Source organism: Abramis brama (assembly GCF_963993115.1).
Source record: "Abramis brama genome assembly, chromosome: 1".
Lineage (NCBI taxonomy): Eukaryota > Metazoa > Chordata > Actinopteri > Cypriniformes > Leuciscidae > Abramis > Abramis brama.
The window spans coordinates 21256298-21277020 of NC_139963.1; the positions used below are offsets into that span (position 1 = coordinate 21256298).

The 20723-nt window shown below is 38.0% G+C and overlaps 1 protein-coding gene across 1 annotated transcript in view; it reads left to right on the forward strand.

Annotated features, from left to right (window-relative positions):
* The window catches only part of LOC311096772 (protein shisa-9), an 80677-nt gene extending 72036 nt beyond the window's left edge, over positions 1-8641 (forward strand). Inside the window, exon 5 of the mRNA XM_084136102.1 lies at positions 1062-8641. Within this exon, the coding sequence (XP_083992228.1) occupies positions 1062-1522 (461 nt within the window). The 3' untranslated portion in view covers positions 1523-8641. The remainder of the gene's footprint in view (positions 1-1061) is intronic.
* Positions 8642-20723: the final 12082 nt, after the last annotated feature.

Below are 20723 nucleotides of genomic sequence, written 5' to 3' on the forward strand. Positions count from 1 at the left end.
CATTCACTCATGCACAACTACAAACATTGAGCTTGTCCATACTGATGCAGTCAAAACTAATCATAACAGTAGTGGCTAATAAAGTTTTACTTTAGTGACTACGGTATTTTGGCAGAAACAATGATTACCATCAGGCCAGGATATACGTTTGAGAGCACACGTACAAAAACATTGAAATTAAGCTCCATGCTTGCGTGCCTTGCCACTAGCTATATGCCTCATGCATTAGCCGTGACTCAATCGATAGCGAGAAGGGACAGTATAGGAAGTCAGGATGGAAAACGAGAAAAAGGAGAGAAAAATGACAAAACAGTGAAGCAAGGTTGTTTATGTCTGAGGGCTGTGAAGCGAGAGGCCCTGTCTATAGCTTGTAGCGCTCAACGGAGATGGGCTAATTTGACGAGACAGGCTAAAAGGCTAACTTCTCTGCTGTCAACTGTTGCTAACATGCTAACCCACTTCAACCTGAAAAAGAATAAAATAACCAGCGATTACAATACTGTTCCTAACCCTATAAGTCCATTTCATAGGCAGCTATTTTTTACCAAGCCAAACCAATGTCTTTGTGGCACAAAATGTCAATATAACACATTTTTACCATACAAACAAAACCAGACCAAACTGTCTGTTTCAAACTATATGCATCAGTACCTCTTTGCTTGAAATTTCTTGTATTGATTCTTTCAAACAGTGGCCTTGGGACACATATATTAATTTTTCATCATGACCATGATGTGTACAGCCATAGCTTCCTCAAATCAACGCATGTATGTGCGTGCCTGCATGTGTGTGGCGTGATGCAAAAGTGTTGAGGGCATCCTCATGTCACACTTGATGACCCTCTGCTCCAGGTGTTTTACTCATTAAATCCTCTTAACTCTAAATATAGCAACTATAGTCTGTGACAAATACATTAGGTGTGTACACTGCATACTGTAGGGTATGTGAGTGTAGAAGCAACAGTATTAAACAAATCGTTTGCTTATTTGTCACAATGCTATGTTGTATTTTAGCCTCTATCTCTCTAACTGTTCGTTTTTCCCGGCCCTTTTTCCCTGCAGATACTACAGCAAGGGATTACTACCCCAAGAGCTACCCTATGATGGATTACGCACACCGCCAATCCTCGCCTGCAACCTTCCAGCCCATTGCTTTCCACCCAAAAGATAAACCCTTCCTTCCGCCTCCAGACATCCATACTCCTTTGGCCATCACCATTACATCGGCCCAAGTCCCCAAGCACAAAATCTCCAAGACCAACACCCACCCACTCACCTCGAGCTCAGCCTTCAAAGTCTGGGACCCCAACAAGAGCCATGTCCAACATCAGGTCCCTCTCATGGCCCAGCCACCACTGACCCAACCAAACAGTCGTCGCCAGGCCTTCACCAACAAGCGGCAGTTTAGCATTGAGACTCTTCCAGAGTTGTTCACCCAGCCTCTGGGGTACGGACAGTCTCCACACCTTCACCCGAAACACAAGGGACTGCCCACGAACAGCAAAACGGAAGTGACAGTCTGAGGTGAAAGCCTAGAAAAGACGCAGACACAAGAAAGCATGATTTTGATTAGACATTGCAACTGGATGGACGTGAAAGCTTCTGCACATGTGCTTCAGTTATATTTATAGTATATTCCCTCCTTGTACATATTTTGGACTAGATTTATATGCACTGTACTATAATACAGAGAACCGAAGGGGAAAACGTTGCATGGTCTTGATTCTGATTCTCGGTGGGCCTTGAATCCCTGGTGATCCTACTTCCCCCTAAAATTCTGGATTTGTGCTGCTGGTCTTCAGATGTCTCTTGTGGCCCAGACCCATGTGTCCAATAGCAAAGGGCAGGAGCCCTACAGCTCAGGAGCCTTCACACCCTTTCAGACAAGGCCATTGTGCTGTCAACTTCAGTCAACCAAGAGCTGCCACACAGTGAGTTATTATTCAGACAATTCTAGACCACTGAGGACAAAGAACAGCGAGGAAGCATAAGGAAGAGGACAGTGAAGAAACCAAGGTGTCCTGTGAGAGAGAAGGAGAGAGAAAGAGAGTTTCAACTGTTATGATGTCCAAGGGTTTGTTATTTCAGTCAATGGAAATGGGTCTAGGTAAAACTGACAAAGTCCAATGTCCCTAGGACTTTTTTTCTCAACACCTTCATCGAAGGATGCATTCCAGCACTTGTCTAGGGAGCGGAACGCCAACATCACTTCAAGTCATAGCTATTCTGGCTGCTTCTATTTCAATCTCTTTTTCGAGACAAGGTCAATGAGCAAGTCTCTATTACCGAAAGACCTCAAGAGAGACATTTCAGGGGACAAAAGTCGCCCGCAGAGATAAGGTGCCATAGTGACGGAGGAGCACACACCTAGGTAAACAAGTCCGGCAATGTCATAAGTAGCACTGCCAACTTTGCTAAAATGACCAATGTGTATTCTTTGCAATATCTGTCAAACAGCCTGTTTCCTCAGAATACTTCTGAATATAAATAATTACGCTTTTGGTTAAAGCAAGAACCTATTTCACAGATCGTTTGGTGGCCAAATCTAGCATGTAGCGGCAATACCTACACCCTATTGTAGCATCCTAATGCACATGGCATGGAAAACCACTAAATCTGGAGGTGGGCATCGGTTTCAGAGTTTTAGGTGTCTCTGGAATTGTTCAAGAGACCAGGGAAAATGGTAGCAATACTAGGCCTATCCGTCCTCTTCTGCCTGGGGCCAAATGACTGATGGACACAGCTGTCAAACTCACTCACTCTCTGCTGTTCCAAGCTGTTCCCAGCCAGGCGTTTGGCTGCCACACTGCCTCAGAACAGCAGGGGGCGCTGTAATTGATGATGGCCTGCTTCTAATACAGCAGATCCAAAAATATGTTCTCCAATACTGTCTGTAGACTCGTTTTTTCTTGTCTGACCTGTCTTTTCCATCCACACTGGATCCGAATGGAGATTTAGCACTCTTGCTCGAAGACAAGCACGAGGCGACAATGACAGTAAATGTACAACGCCAATTAATGGCGACAACGCCAATGACAGTTAATGTACAAGCCACCTAGGGACTATTTAAGTGTGTGAAATGTTCAGAGTTCATGAAACTGCTTACAAATAAACCGGCAGTACTGCGAGAAGCAGAGATGGATTATTGAACTCGGAACGAGAACACTAGATTGCATTATACTTATTGCAGTATACTTTACAGCAATTGGGCCTGTAATGAACTATAAAAAAGGACAAAAACAGAAAGAAATTCTCTCTCCATCTCTCTCTCTATTCTCACCAGATTCATTTTGGAGATAATTTCTACTTCTGGACAAACTCCAGGGACAGCAGCTCCATAAATATGACCGCAAGTACAGTTTGAGCATGTTCCTGGATGGCTATTTTCAACCCTTGAATTGATGCGAGGATGTATCAACATGCTCTCATGGGTCAGCATCGAGTCAAACTATCCTAAGCTACAGTGATGCTCTATTTTGTCTCGGTGGCAATGGCTCCAGAGTGGCATTGGGTTTCAGGGGCAAACCCTAGAGGACAGACACAGCTGTCAGACTCTCCTGGCACAGAGATGTCAAGCGATGCCAAGGTGAGCCAGCTACACAACCCTCTGCCTGAAATGGAGCCACTTTGTTGGCCAGGAGGTCATGAAGTCTGTCTTTGAGGAATGCAGCTGTCAATAAAACCACTCTGTCTCTGGGTAGATCAGCTTAAAACCTGAATCAAATGAGGAATAACTTCCAGGAATTATCTTCGTACAAAACAATAAAGCACTGGATTGGTCAGGTTACTTCTTAATTCTGCAGGTTAAGGACTAAAAGTGAAATCATGTCTTACAAAGAAACACAAGGTGTAAATATCGGCTTCCGAATACCTTCGGTGTGAAGGCTTATTTCCAGTGGGTTTTTTAAACCACACAAATAAGCTGAATGACTGTTGTTTCTGATTTCTTCTCAACATAAAAGTGTTCTACCTGTGATGTGAATGCCACCAGGTAGCATTTTATCTTTAGCAATACATGATGTACTTTTTACTGTTTATGTACTATTTGCAATGTCGTTTTTTTGTACCGTAAGCGTAAATGGAATCAGAGTCGAGTCTGCCACAGTTGACAACCATTTGACGGAGATGAAGTGCTTCCGAATTTTAACACCCTTCTCACTTTCCTTACTAACTTAAATGATGTCTTGCCATATTTGAAGCTTGCGCTATATGTATAAAGCATATGCTTTATTTAATCATTTTTAAAAGATGTATTATAACCAATGCTTGAATGACATCTTAGTTGCCCGTCCAGAGACATGTAATATGTATATTAGAGAATCATTGTTCCCATTTGTTTGATGGCTCTATTCGTTTGGTGGTATGTTTGACCAATCTAATCTTATGCACTATTCTAATTTGTACCTTTTGTCTATGTATAATTAGGATGAATTTTACAAAGGGCTTTTAAAGAGGTATGTGCTCATAACAGGAGTTGCCCGTGTTGAAAATGAAAAGGGTTTGTTTTTCCCAATGCAATGAGAGGGAGTACAGTTGCTTGTGTCGGAGTGGACAGAGTTTACTATGGTAAATTCTAGCAGATTTCAGACGCAAGGCTTTGCGAAAGTTATGCTCTGTTCAGCGATCAAAAGTTGAGGAAGTTTCTAGCTTTAACACACTCATGGGTTGTGTAATACCATCCATCGCAAAGCAAAAAATGTTCTCTCCTTAAGAAAACAGATATTTTCTTGTTTGAACCCAGAAAAGATATATGCAAAAACGTGTTAAACGACATATGAGAGCTTATTACAGGCATGAAAAAAAAGAGCTCTAAGATTGAACTTACCAGCATTAAAGGAAATCCAAAGCCAGCTACAGCACTGCAGGTTGATCCTAATTAAAAGTCACTGGTTACATCATTGAAAAAGAACGACATGAAGACTAATTAGGCTTGTCTGTTGACTTAAACAAGGTCCATTTTTTTTTACCGCAACACTAGCTTTGAGAAATATCTCCTGTCACATTTGTTTTACATGTTTACTGATTATATACGCCCGTTTATTCATACATCAGGGTTAAAAGAGCAAAAAGTTTAATGTATAAATATTATGTAAAAATGTATGTATTTGATGTGAATATAATGCAGCATTAGTTTACAGCCTTTCACAAATACACACACACTCTAAAGCTGAGGATTTGACATTGTAAACACAGTGTTTTGTGCGCGTAAACTTTTCAAATGCTTTTCTGGGTGCAGCCAGGTGGCGTTACAACGTGTCCTAACTAGGTGTGAAGCGACACGTTTCCAAGTCATTTATTCGTCCAAAATGCCATGCAAACCCTGCAACAGGGACAGCCTGGTTTCTGGAAGTATTATTTTCAAATGATTTTTCAAAAAAGCATTGAATCAAACAAACAGCTCTGAGATAAATCATTCGATCAACATTTAAGCAAAAAAGTTTATGAATTTAAAAATGGGAAAGAGAGACAAAAGTATAAGACTATACCTCACATTTTTTGAAGCGATGAAGTTCTCAAACTAAGAAGCACTGCAAATGACGTAACAACATCAGCAATAATGGTACAATGTAAAATGATTCATTATCAAAGTCATTGATTATCAAAAATAGTATTAAGTTAGAATATTCAAACATAAAACTTGAATTATACCATTGGCAGTGCTTTATGGGACCAATGGGGATTTTACTTACTCTAGCAAGCAGTATTTTGGACCAATAAGATTTTACCATGGGCGGGGCTACCTAACACAATGCTATAACAGAAGTCATGCCTGGTTAGGGCACAGGTTCCCTGGCTGAGATTAATAGCTTTTCCTTCCATTAGCTCTATGTCATCAGCATTCACTCTCTCTTTTCCACTCATCCTAGCTTCCTCTTCTGACTCCTCAAGGCTTAATGGACGTTCACACCGACTGTGATTAAATAGTTGGAGGTCAGAGTCTATCCTGTCTGTATTCTTAATGGTAGTCACTATTACATGGTAGTTTATTTGCATAAAATTGCATACCTTAACTTTGTTGCATTAGGGGTTGTTGTCGCTCGTGTCACCAAGAAATTGTCAGCCCTCAATAAAAATGGCAAATCACTGTCAGTGTGAACGTCCAGTCACCATTCATCTTCAAAATGATGTAAATGTAGAGTACACACAGGACCTGTAGACAGGGGTGTAAGAAGTACTGAGAAAATATACTTTTGTATGGGTACTAAGACAACATTTTACATTAGCCTAAAATATACTTGAGTGAAAGAGAAATATTCTACATTCACATTACTGTTCAAAAGTTTGGTCAGTAAGATTTTTTTCCCACTGCTTTCAACATTGAATATAATGTTTTACTATATTACGATTTTCAATCAAATAAATGCGGCTCGGTGAGCATAAGAGACTTCTTTTAAAAATAATTAGAAAACGTACCAAAATTATACCTTTGAACTGTAGCGTAATTGTACATAAAAGGGTTGTTTCTAAGCTTTTGAAATCAATTAAATCATTTTGACATTTCAGACATTGCAACCTATTTAACCGTAGTTGTCTTCAATGTCCCGAATATATAAGACTCTATAGGACACTGAACTGCATTTAGTGCTAAACTGAAATCAGTGGTTACAATATATAGGCACATGTTGTGGTGACTGATGAGATGTCTTTAAACAAGGATGAATTACCATAGTTTGACCAATTACAGTACATTTTACATTGATTTTACAGTTTGTTTCTTGGGATTCCAAGACCTCGATATGCCTTTTTGGCTAAATAAGGCGGACAAAATTATATTTTCTCATTAAAAGAAAAGAATTTGCACTTTAGTGATGAAGCACACTAAATTTTTAACTATACCCTTGCCTACAGGAACCTGTGCAGAAACTGATCTTCAAACTTCAACTACTGCACCATCTCACACTTGGACAGTTTCATTGATTATAATCTAGTTTTGTCGCATCACTCACTTGCAGTGCAGACCTGACATTACAGTAGTCTCTCTCTCCTTCCTGTTCTCTCTGTCACTGTCTCATTTGTGTTTGTTCCCCCGTCTCTCATCAGAACAGTGGGAGGCGTAAGTCTCAGCTGTCGGTGATATCTAAGTTAATATGGGTCTCCTGATGATGGAGAGAGAGAAATAGAGGATAATACAGTACATGATGATGAAGAACTGTGGGTGGAGAGAGGAGATCTGTCATCCTCTCCTCTCGTTTCCATGTACTCCATCTCTTTTGCTCGTCTAATGCCCCATTTCCATATCTGCCATGCCTTTTTTTTTCTTAAGTCTGGTTGCACTTTGAGGAGATGTTGAATAATTCAGAGAAATAAAATTTACAGGATGGTGAAAGAGAGAGAGACAGTCAGAGAAACACTGCTGTAGAAAGCACATGAAAAACTGTGGCAATTCAAAAGTAAAGCTGAAATGCACCTATTTGAGTAGAACACAATGTATAGTCGTATAAGTGTGTAAGTTGTACGTTTTAGAAGACATTTATGGACTGTTATAATGTCTGGGAAGGTTTGGCTTGACTATTAAGGAATATCCAAGGTTCAAAACAAGCTTAAGACCCCATGAATTCGCTTGATTATCAATATGTTGTGCCCTGTGTTGACATTTTCTATTGAAACAGGAAGTTTAAGTGGGACACATTAAAATCTCACCCTTTTTTTAAAAAGTAACCAACTGGAATGAAGGTATTAGAGGGCGGGACATTCTCATCCTACAGGTCTGATTGGACACAAATCTGTTTAGTGTAGAATGAGTCATCAACATTTCTGTCAGTCTAAGAAACTCTTAGATTTGTAGGAAACACTGAACTTTTTTTTTTTTTTTTAATTGAAAGTTTGAATGTGCAATATGTGCTAGATATTTTTATCAACTTTTAGGAATATATTAGCCTATAGACTAAAATGAAGAAAGCTAAATGACATGGGCTAAAAGCAACAAAAACTTGGGGTCTTGAAGATATCATCAAAAGCATCTGTTAGCTGCTGTCGATAACCATTGAAAATATAGTAATTACAACCTAAAACAATTGAATGCACTTACAATGGAAGTCTATGGCATAAACATCACAATACACACCACCGCAAAAGTATAAATGCTAAACATAAAGATTATGCGTGTTAAAATGTTTGATAATATTGCTTACTAACCTTGTCTGTAAAGTTATATCCAAATAAGCTGCCGACTTTAAACTTGTTTTGAGCTGGTATATTCCTTTAAAGATTTACAGAACATTGACTACTGAAATTGTCTAGTGATAAAAACTACAAATCCCATGATTCAATGCAACAATTACCAGGTAGAAAGATGTCTGTAAATGCTTTCTCTTAGGTCAGCATGAGAGCAACCTTATAAATAATGATTATTATTATGAAACCAATTTTTACTAAGCAATGAAATAACTGAACATATGGTAGAGAGGCAATTTGATGTTCATGATACCAAGAGCGATGATGATAATGGCAACAGTAACCATGCTGACTCAACGGCAAAGAAAACGGCAATTGTTTCTACAACATTAGATGCAATTTATAAGGTGCATACGGACATGGTCCAACTGATTTAATGGCTTTTTAAACATCTCTTTATAACAGAAACATTGTTAAGTGTTCTTTGTATAAACTTGTTTAAAAAATAAAAGGCAGAGTGAAACACTCCTCTGGGCTGAGTCTGGTTAATGACCACCGGGGGATCTATCTGCAATTTCTGGGAAGATCTACAAAAAAAAAAAAATCATGCAACATTTACTGAATAACAGAGAGTTTATACTGTTAGAGAATTATCTAAGCACTGAGGTTTTATGCAACAGTGTGATGTTAACCACATGCTGCAAAGGAGCCTGTAGCATTTTAATGGTCTCATTTAGCCTGACTTTCAGTTATGGACATAAAATCTGGTTCAAAATGCAGCATGTTTGGTCAAACACTTCCCACTTAGACAGGAAAAGGGTGTATGCTTGATGTCATTTTTTCCATTAAGTTGAAGGAAACGTCAAATCGGAAATGGTAACACTTTACAATAATGTTCAATTCTTTAACATTAGTTAATACATTCAGTATCATGAACTAACGAAGTTAATAAATAGGATAAATTGTTAATGTTAAAGGTACACTAGGAACTTTTGGCCCTAGCGGTTAAAAAAATATGCATGTATTTTTCAGAAGAACATAGTTTGGTTGTGCTTCGGCTCCGTGTGAATGTCCTCCAAAATATGTTTTTTTTTTCTTTCTCATTACTAAAAGAAAAGGAGAGAAAGATTATCCTGCTGCATAAAACATTAGCTGAAGACATTACTGTAGCAATATCCATAAATAGACACGGTACTTCCTTGAAAATAAATTCCAGCACAGCTACAACAACCATCATGAAATGACCCTTCACAATAGATAATACCTTACAATAAACTCTGTTAGACAGCTACATATGGCAGTTTATCTGTTCAATAAAATAACTTGCTCACCTGTTGAGTAATAAAAACAACATCTCTGCGCTTTCAAATCCTTCAGAGCACTGAAGATAGCAATGTGCTGAAACGTTTGCTTGCTGGTGTCTATTCTGTTTTTAAACCCACATGCACTTTGCACTTTTTTGCACGATGCAATTTAAAAAATAAAATATGTTTTCGTAGACTTTCAGTCTTGAGTGGATCAGTGTGCGGCCAGCCACCCTTTTTGTGTATTCTATATGCCATTGGCTCTACGCACCTGTAGTACAAGGACCTGCAGTACAAGAACTTTTTTTATGTTTGGAGCGCTACATATTTTTTCTAGTTTTAAATCCTTCAGTTCTCACCATCCCCAAAAAGTCAAGTCAATAGCCCCTTTCACACATACAGGCTAAATCCGAAAACGCCCCCTAAACCATCATTCACTATTCCCTATGTTAGTCCCCTAATACTGTTCACATGAAGGAGTGAATAAAAAGGAGTTAGCGAATTCTGACAGCCGTTGAGCGTACACTCATTATTGCAGTGCAATGTGGGATTGAATAAGTGCACTCAATAATGCCCACTATGGTTTCGGACACTACTACAAATGGCTGTCCCCTCAAATAGCGCCTTATCTGACGGTATGGGGGGGTGATATCGGACATTTAAAGATCACTCCCGATGAGTGACATACAGAATTTACCGGAATTTGGAGCTGATGTGTGAATGGTCTCTTACCGGTAAAAAGCCAGAATGCCGTTGCTTGTGTGAACAGCATTTTTGTGTATTTACCGGTAAAGTCATTCTGGCAATTTTATGGTAATTAACCGGGATTGCTGTGTAAAAGGGGCTAATGTTGATTCTGGTTTTATTGCAAGCACCGTCACGTTTGATTTTGCCAGCAGACTCTCCTCTGTTCTGCGTTTTTTTTTTAAATGGGTGATTCACTGGTTCGAGAGTTAGTGGCAATAGCCAACAATACACCGTATGGGTCAAAATTATCGATTTTTACTTTATGCTAAAAATCATTAGGATATGAAGTAAAGATCATGTTCCATCTGTAAATATTTATTTTTGTGAGTGAATGCAGCACAATCGCGAACATAAATGGACAACTTTAAAGGCGATTTTCTCAATGTTTCGATTTTTTTTGCACCCTCAGATTCCAGATTTTCAAATAGTTGTATCTCGGCCAAATATTGTCCTATCCTAACAAACCATACATCTATACATACCTTTATAAATCTCAATTTCAAAAAATTGGCCCATGTGGTTTTGTGGTCCAGGGTCACATATATGCTTCAAAGCAGCTGGAGCAACATTTCTCTATTTACAGATATGACAAGACACACACGGCCTGGTGAAGTACGTAATTTCCTACGCAACCCATCCTGCATGGTCAAAAATATAAACATTAATGCTGTGTTCCAGACAGCTTGGTATTTGGATTTTTCTCACCTCATCCTTGGAAATAATATCTGGAACTCGACTCAAAATCAGACATTCGACCTGCGAATTTGGGGTATATCAATCGATCAACCCCAACTGCAGCGAGACGCGCCATTTGACATCACTTCCAAGATGTCGGAAAGTCCTGCTTCCAGTGAGCATAAATGTAAAAACAAACTTTAACATTAGACATCAAGTTTAAGCAATCATACTTTAGTTTTTTTCTTTTTATGTTGTTTTCATCACGGAATGTTTTTGCCATAATTGACACAAAAACACGATATGCTCTCGTTGTTTCGTGGGCCGTGGCGACATCATGTGGTCAACATGTGAACGTGACGTCACGTCTGATTGGGATTATTTAATTTGGGATATTCCAACATTCAACTTCGTCTGGAATTCAGCATTATAATAGGCTTAACACAGTGTATCAGGGTGAGGCAAAAACACGTTACATAGTGTACCTTTAATTTGTAAATATAGCCTACTATTAATAACTGTTTATTCATGTTTGTACATAACATACTGATACCTGGAATGTTAAAAATGCATTATTTCACAATATTAGCCTACTGTTTTTACTGTCTTTTTGATCAAATAAATGCAGCCTTGTAAAGCATACAGTAAAAGACCCCAAACTTTTGAACATTAGTGTATTTTTAGCTTCTGTTATAAATAATGTTATCAAATAGAACCTTATTTTAAAGTGTTGCCTCAGGCATAAGCAGAACATGCAGCTTTCAAACATTTGACAGCAAATACCTCATAAACTGAGCTGTAGAAATGGTGTAAATAAGGAACTGGTGAATTTAGCCAGCTCTCAGCAGTTAAATATGCAATACACAGAAGATACGCTGGCATGCCTACTGTTTTTAGCAGACTGAGAAATAAATCATTTGGAAAGAGGAAACCACAAAGCCGTCTATCACAGCAGTTTAATTGGAAAGAAACTCAAGGAACAAAGACATCTGGGGTGCTTCTCAATTCTTATTTGTGCATCCTCGTTTCCTTTCCTCGTGTCTCAGCTCCACCCCTGTAGGATGCGAGGGAAGGCTGCGAGGAAAGAAAATGAGGACGGAGGAATCGAATGAAAGCTTTTTTTATACATTGGAATACTTGATCACTCGAGCGTCACTTCACAGCGTCATCAGCTGCGCTAAAAGGATCTGCCCTTATGTTGTTGAAGTTTGTTTATTTAAGAAATTCATAATAAATAATAATGAAGCAAGATACCCTGTTGATTAATTGGTTTATATAAACTGCAAAGGTAAAGTATAAATTAAAATGATTGTGACCGATGTGAAGGGGAAGGAGAATTTATACATGCGTCACGTTTAGTGGATAAAACTCTTCAGCATAGGATACACCTGTGCATCCTCGCTCATGACTCCTCTGGAAGCCTCCTCACTCCTCGATCCTCGACTCCTCGCGGTGCAATTATAGAATGAGGTGTCCCTCAAGATGGCTGAGCTCGATCGGTTTCCGGTCATAGGATGGAGGACGGAGGAGCGAGGAGACGAAGAGGGATATTGAGAAGCACCCCTTGACTCATTCATTCCCATTAGAGGTGCTGGAACCAGAGGGGGCGACGACCTCCTGCAATTTTTGCTCACATTCAGCTGGCTTCACATTCAATACATCTTCAGTTGGAAGTGCACTCCTGAAATAAACTATTTACAGTTGTTTCAGAAACCCGATATTATTTCAAACAGACAAAAGTGACCAATTTGTCAAGATATAAAACCATATGTGGTCTATAAAACCACATAACTCAAGCGCATGCATGAATTTGCCAATTCAACAATTTAATTAAGATCTACTAACAATAAAGGGTGCAGCAGTAATGATGTATTTTTGTGGGCCAGCCTAGATTTTAGATTCACCCTGGTTCAACACGACAAAAACCCAATAGGATTTTTCCATAGCATTTGGAATATTGCAGAAAATAAGCTCTGACACCAACAAAAGTTTATGATTCTTACACATTTTGATCATTATGATAATCTTCACAAATGAACACAACTTTTAGGAAGTTTGAAGCCTAAATACAACTGCCAAGTCAAAAGCAAAAAATATAAGCAAACCACACCCCGGTCACATGACTTCAAGTTCAGCACCATCAAGCTTCCGACTCTTTCAGTCTTTATTTAAAAACATTTTCCCTGAAGGTTCGAGTTAGAATAGTTTGCAAGAGCACGACTATAAACACAACGATGTTGTGAAAGACTGAAATTGGACTAGTGAGTAAGTTAGATGAGATTTACCTGTTCGGCGGATGACGTTTAATGTCCCAGATTAACCTCTGTCCATTTAGACACTTGTTAGTTTCAATTCACAAAATAAAACATGACAATATCTTGACTTTGTGTTAACCACAGACCTTATTTCAGGCATTTAAACAAAAACCCATTAAATTCACAGGTATGTTTAAAATATTCTTATTTAACTTATTTAACAGTATACTTGATAAACATACTATAATTTCTAACAAAAAAACAATATCTCTGTGTGTGTGTGTGTGTGAGAGTGTGTGTGTGAGAGAGTGTGTGTGTGTGAGAGTGTGTGTGAGAGAGAGAGTGTGTGTGTGTGAGTGAGTGTGTGTGTGTGTGTGTGTGTGTGTGTGTGTGTGTGTGTCTTCTTAATCAGAGTCACAGTGCTGACAAATGAATGCCGGTAACCCTGGAGTGCAGGCTTTGTGGGCCCAGAGACTGCAATAGGCATTCTGTAAAAATATTAAAATCAATCAGTTGTATGATAGGGGATGGTTGTAACACTTTTTCAAGAAGTGTTACAACCCACCCCACCCCTGTCAGTCACTGTTTAGCTAGCTGTATTAGCATACTGGTTTGAAATTAGCAGGGGAAAACTGCATCACATGTTGCCTAAGAAACTACATTTTAATCTAATATAAGTCAAACTATTTTATCTGCAATAGTTTAGATACTAGACAAAAAATAGTCTTGGTCCAAAAATTTACTTTCTTACCTCAAAATCATTTTTTTCTCTATAAATTCAGAATGTGTCGGTTTCCAGACTTGACAACCACCATGCGGTATCAGGGAGGCAGTAGGTAAATATTGAAATGATCACATGACTCCTATCTTATCCCCAAGTGGTGGAAATGGTGGTGTTACAACTCTCCCTGTGTTACAACCATACCCGGTCTCCCCTAATTGAAAAACATATTTTGCGTGTTCTGTTGTAAAAAAATATAAATTATGTTATAGGGAAGTGTAGTTAAATCATTTAAATAATGCATCCTCCATAATCATTTCCCTTTTTATGCATCAGATGAGGTCGCGAAGCGCCATTTTTTTTCAAACTAGGTTTACCGAACATAGACTGTAAAAAAAGACCTTCTGTGTAAAAGTCCCGACCTTCCGAAGCATCAAACGTCATCAGTCACGTGGTATTGTAACTTCGATACAAGCATCGGTACAGTGTGTGCTACAATAGTGCTTTGAAAACTGCTTCGGAGCCCCGGTATCAACTGTCCCATCACTAGTGATCGTATGTGTCAAAGGGTTAGAAAAAAAAACAAAAAAAAAACATTGACATCCATGCTAAAATGCTAACTCGTTTCTGAAGTTTGGCCTACAAAAATACATAATTCCTGCAGCTCTCTATGTTAGCATGAGGTAGGCCTAATATTCATGAGCCAAGTCAGTGACATTTATGACTACTTGAAATGCATTACCCGCAACACTGCCATTAAAATACAACATTTGAGAAGTTTGGGCCAGCTGACATCTCTAAGAGGATGCTCTTGTTCAGTAGCCCATTTCCTGAAGTAAAGCAATTCAAAACCAATTAAATGTCATTATATATGTGCAGTGTGTGTGCTGAGAAAATCAAAATAAAAAAAATCATCATTATCTCTGAGGGATTAACAGCCTAAATGAATGATTTACCCTGCCATTAATGATTTCACACCAGCTTCAGCACATCAAGACATGGCATCAAACCTCAGTGTGTTCTACCTGCAGATCCTAAAAGATAAGTGGCATCAGACGTCTCTCATCCTTGCTTGATGTTTGACGTACTGTACTTCTGAACATCTGTCGCTCACTCTTGGCTTGTATGGAGAAATACACATGCAATATCTGCAACAACACCTGCAGAACAAAACCAAAAGCAGAAATAAACAGACACGAAAGCTGTTCCTTAAGCTTCTTCTTTTGGCCAAATGCCAAGTCATCATCGCATGTATCTTTTGCTGAGAAGACAATCCCAGAATGCATTGCAAAAAAACTCATCCAAGATGGCAGACGAATTGGGAGAACAGAAGTCTGGTATATATTTTATTTAGTACCAAGAATTATGCATAGTTAATTCTAAAAAAACAAAAACAATATTTTACCCAATATTTACTTGCTGTGTGCAATATAGGCTATTTGTATGCTTTTTAGAGTAGAATAACTATTACTGTTGCTTTTTTATTTTGTGGAATGAATTAATAGGCTACTTTTAGATAGCAAGGATGGATTTAATTGATCAAAAGTGATAAAAAATGTATGATTTCTGTAAAATAACACTGGTCTTTTGAACTTTCTATTAATCAAAGAAGCCTAAAAAATGATCAGAGTTTTCTTAAAAATATTAATCCACACAACGGTTTTCAAAATCGATAATAATAATGATAAATGTTTTTTGAGCAGCAAATCAGCATATTAGAATGATTTCATAAGGATTACGTCACACTGAAAAATTCAACTTTGCCATCACAGGAATAAATTACATACACACACACGCACACACACGCACACACACACACACACACACACATTGTCCTCAATGTCCCGAATAACATTTTCAAAAACAGTAAAAAAAAATTCATACCAACCCAAAACTTTGAAACAGTAGTGTAAAAGTATGATACAGGTAAGTGTGTTTATGTGATAGATAAATGTCTAAAATGGGTTATGCCTCTCTCACACTGCAGCAAAACAGGACTCAAACACACTGAGAGAGACAGAGAGATGATGAAATAATCGGGAAGGATTGCCGAAAGAAAAGGATGAAAACTGTGTGCAAAAGAAATAAAAGCTTTCTAGAGCAAAACGTTTTTTTTTTTTTAAATCAATAGAAAAGGAAACAACAGGGAGAGACACTATAAAGAGAGCGAGCACACACTTTTGTTCCTGTATATTTATGTCTGTGGAGAATGCAGGCCATTTCACAATTACACTCCTCCTAGTCAGACACACAAACACACACACACACTGCTCCTGCAAACCCCCAACCCTTTTTGTTACACACACAATTAAAACACAGAGTCAGCTCCAGCTCCATCAATCACTTGTGTGAGAGCGAGAAGAGGGTGGACACATGACACTAGTCACACGGAAGATAAATGTTGGACTCTACAGAACACGGTCATGGCAAGCACGTGTTCCAAGCACTATATCTGCATGTGTTCTAGAACTTCCACCTGTCAATCACAGCGTTACTGTCACAGGACACCACAAGGAGGTTTGTAACACCTTGGAAAGGTTGCACTAGCCATAAAGTCTTTCCTAAATTGGGACGTAAAGTTCACACTAAGAGCTTAGTGACTAATTTGTTTTTAACTAACTCTGCTTTTAATTTGGTTGCACCATTTGTTCAAAGTTTTGATGAAACGGAAGTCGCAACAGATCATTTCTTATGTATTTTGACGTGCATCTGAGTGAAACACAAGGGACTTGGTTCTATGCATCAGTTGATGAACGGATGGAGGCAGATCTGAATGAGAGCTCGTAATTGATTGTAAGGAAGGGGCAGAGTTTAAGAAGAATAAATATTGTTATTTTTTAAATAAAAATATGGGGGGGGGGTTGGTTCATGGCAAATTTAGGCAGATTTTTCCTGGTATGTTCATAAATCTCACCATAAAGTAATGGGTAACACTTAATTTTACAGTGTCATTGTTGTGTAGTCACTATAGTAATAAGTAGGCTATAAATTATGCATAATTATTACATGCAACTAAACCAAACCAAAGCCTAAACCATATAACAAGTAGGCTATATGTATTTAATTAATATTACGTAGTACTTAAAGGGATGGTTCGGAGTAAAATCAACCTAGGGTCCATTGCACCATGACCTCGAGCCAAACACCCCCTTAGAAGCCTTTTTTCCCTTGGTTCATATTAAAGTTAGAGCTTATTTAGAGAAATCTAAATGTGAAGAGCATGTGAAGAATCAGTGGTTAAAATTCATCTTTACCATGATATCACAGCAGTATAATCCTAAACTTTTGCTGTGTTCCCTTTATTTCACTGAAGACTGCTTCTCAAATCTCGTAGTTCAATGCAGGATTCGCAAACCGCTTGCTCTTGAAAGATGGTGTTCAAAATACTTAGTTTTGAGTTTTATATTGTGTAACGTTAGGTCTCCTACTAACTGGCTAACTCACGTTATCACTGTCTTACTGAAATACTTCTAGTGAAAATCAGTCACGCAACCAAAACTTTTGATGCAACACACATAGACATCCATTCACTAACTAGAGTTTCAGACAAATTGGTCCTGATTTGCTGAATTCCCAGTTCATTTCAAACTCAAAACACACCTTAAACATTCATAAACGTCAAAAGCATTCTTTGGTCTTCAAACACCCTTAATAAATGACCTTAGGTCTAAAAGTCTAAAAGCACCACTGAAACCTGCACTACCGATAACGATGAGATGCAAGACACCCGTAGTTTCGATCGTCCATCAGGTTTTGACCTCCTCAGCTCAACTCCCTTATTGTGTTGACTAAATTAAATATGATGCTCTGTATATTGAGCTATACAATGACAAGCCCTTCTGTCCGCACGAGCCATTATTTAATTAATTCGGGTCGTTAAGAGAGCTAGGGGCTGTCTGGGAAAGGGGTTGGGTCAGCAGTCCATTACGACTGATAGATTTCTGCATCTCGGTAAATTGATTAAACAGTGTGATGAATGGACACTGAAACACTCAGCCAGGAGGAGAACACACGGACAGGGGCGATGATGTCATCGAGGAGGGCGTGGATCATGGGAACAGACTGTTCTGTTACAATTTGAGAATCCTGGCAGGATGCAGTTGAACATTATGCAACAGACGTGCAGTCTCGCTCATCCTAAGGTCAAGATACTCTCTAATGGGTTCATCAGAGGTGCATTCGACGCCAGGGTGAATTAGTAATTTACAGGCAGGGGAGGTGCTCTTACACTGATCTCACCAGAGGACGGTTATGAATTTATAATCATGCCCACACCATCTAATCCAACAAGCTGCCTGTAAACACAAGGTTCACTGAACATGGATGAAATAGAGCAAATGTTCTGCTTGAGAGTCTGGTTTAACACTTAAAAAAAAACAACAACAACACACAAGCGAAATAATGAATGAATTCAGAATTTCACTCAGAATTTCAGCAAGGCACCATGAGTGCAGCAAACCTCCACAGCAAGAATAAAATAAAAAATCTATTCTGTGTTGCATTATGTTAAGTGGCAAAAGTTCAAAAGTTGTTTGATGAACAAATTCTGATGAACGTAGGGGTCTTTAGGGAATAATATGTAGGCCTATAAAAAATATACAAAATACGGATGTACAAACTTTAACCTAGTTGATGGGTTGTCTGAACAACCAGCAAACCAAGACAATCTTAAAGGAATAGTTCACCAAAAAGAATAACTTCTGTCATCATTTACTCACCAACATGTCATTCCAAATCTGATGACTTTATGTCTTCCATATGTGACCCTAAAGGAGAAATGTTAAGGTTAAGCCAATAGTATTGAAAGTCAAGGGGGGATCAGGGCTGTCAAGCTCCAAAAATACTTTGTCTATGCAACTCATGCAGTATATTTCAAGTCTTCTGTACAACAGCTTTGTGATTAGATGTAATCATTGTCCGCTTACTTGCTCATATTTGGGTGAACTGTCTCTTTAAGGAAGCCCGGTTTACGGTAGCGTTCACCAAACACGTTTGTAAGGAATATATGGATGTCACGTGCAAATTGACCATTCTGACCCAACCCTACTGCATACTTTTTACCCCAACCACAATAATAACAAGATTTAATTTTTTACCAAGACTGCCCTTTCCACCCTGGAAAGCACAAAATACATTTATTTTTATTTGTAACATTAATTTTCCAAAAACAAACAAAAAAAATCTTAAAGATCTTAAGCCCTGAGAGGCTCCAAAGCCCCACAAAATGAACACATTCAGCCAGTGAAGCATTGAGGAGTTTGATTCTCCAGCATACAGCAGGGTACGGTGGACTGAGGACCATGTGGACATGAAGTTCAATTTGGGCTCAACCACAGGAAGCACCAGCCAAAACTCTGTAAGTGCAATTTCAAACAGATGGAGAGCGTGAATACTGCGGATAGTAATGCTGTTCCCACAAACGACGTCACACACACGCACACACCACAATTCATTCCTGAGCTCATGTACAATATGCAGAAACGCTGGAAAATTGCACATTCAAGCAACGCATAAAGAGAATAACAGTAATAATATAAGTGTGTTTGAGGGTCCTTGAAATTTGAATGTTGCTTATTGATAAAATGTGGTTATGCCTTGTTTATATGCGATTAGAAACCTCTATACACAAAAATATATACATTCAAATCATCTTAGAAACATTCATTATCTCATTATCTCTTAGGCTCATATTCCTTTATCAAAACTTCAGCCTATAGACAGCCTATAGACAGAAGTATTGATAAAATACAGTGCAGTACAGTACGCTGTGTACTGTGATAGGCATATACAGTTCATATACAAGGCAGAATATTTACAGTAAAACATTTAAAAATTCTCATTCAGAGCTATAGGTTGGACGTAATGTTTTTGAAAGGTACAGGCATGATAGATTTTTAAGAATGTTAACATTAAATTAAAATGCAGCTTCATGTAATAAAGTAATTTCCCAGCACACACCGAGTCTTGTATATAACATGCACAGAATTATTTACTGGGTCTAAAACGTATGAAGCAGTAAGACCTCTTTTAAGTTTGCTAAAATGTGATGATAAATTTGTTTTGAACTGTATTTAGGTGATTATATTGATAATGTAAACCTGGCAAGGAAAAGGAATAATAAGGCTAATATTTTTTAGGAATTGTACTCTCAACTTCAGAACTCAATATGTTAAGCACTCTGGGAATTATTTTGTACTAATAACTTAAGAAATAAAAACTTCGTCTGGCAGCTCTCATCGGGTAGCAATGCTAGCAAATGCTAACAGGCTAGAAAAAACAAAGTATGAATGGCTTGTCTTACCATATTGAAAAATATAACTAAAGTAGAATAGTCCCTTTGTATTATAATTCAAATTTCAAATATCAAATTTTGAATAGCTTACTGGCTATCTATATAGCCATAAAATAATATTTTTGGCACCTGTACAAAATGTTTAACAGATAATGTTGTGAATAGTAGCTACAGAGATACACGCATGTTGAGTCTCTGGTCCTATTGAATAATAATAATAATAATAATAATATATAATACTAATACATAATATTAATAATAGTTAGTTAATAATAATACCACCGTTAAAAAAATTATACTAAGTCATGGCAACATATGTTTTTTTCCCCATTACTTTAACTCATCAAAATGAATTAAAGATTCAACTCGATTTTTAAGTCAGTTTGACAATTTAAATGAGTTGAAATGACTTGTAACACCAACTTGATTATGTTTAAAAATAAGGCGTAGGTAGAACTTTTTGCGGTGCAATAATAATAATAGTAATAATAATAATAATAACAATTATTATTAGAAGAAGTAGTTATAGCAATGTTACTAAAATGCTTATGCTAATATACAAATGTAAATGCTATCAAAATGTTACGAAATCTGTTGGCTTATAGGGTTATAGCA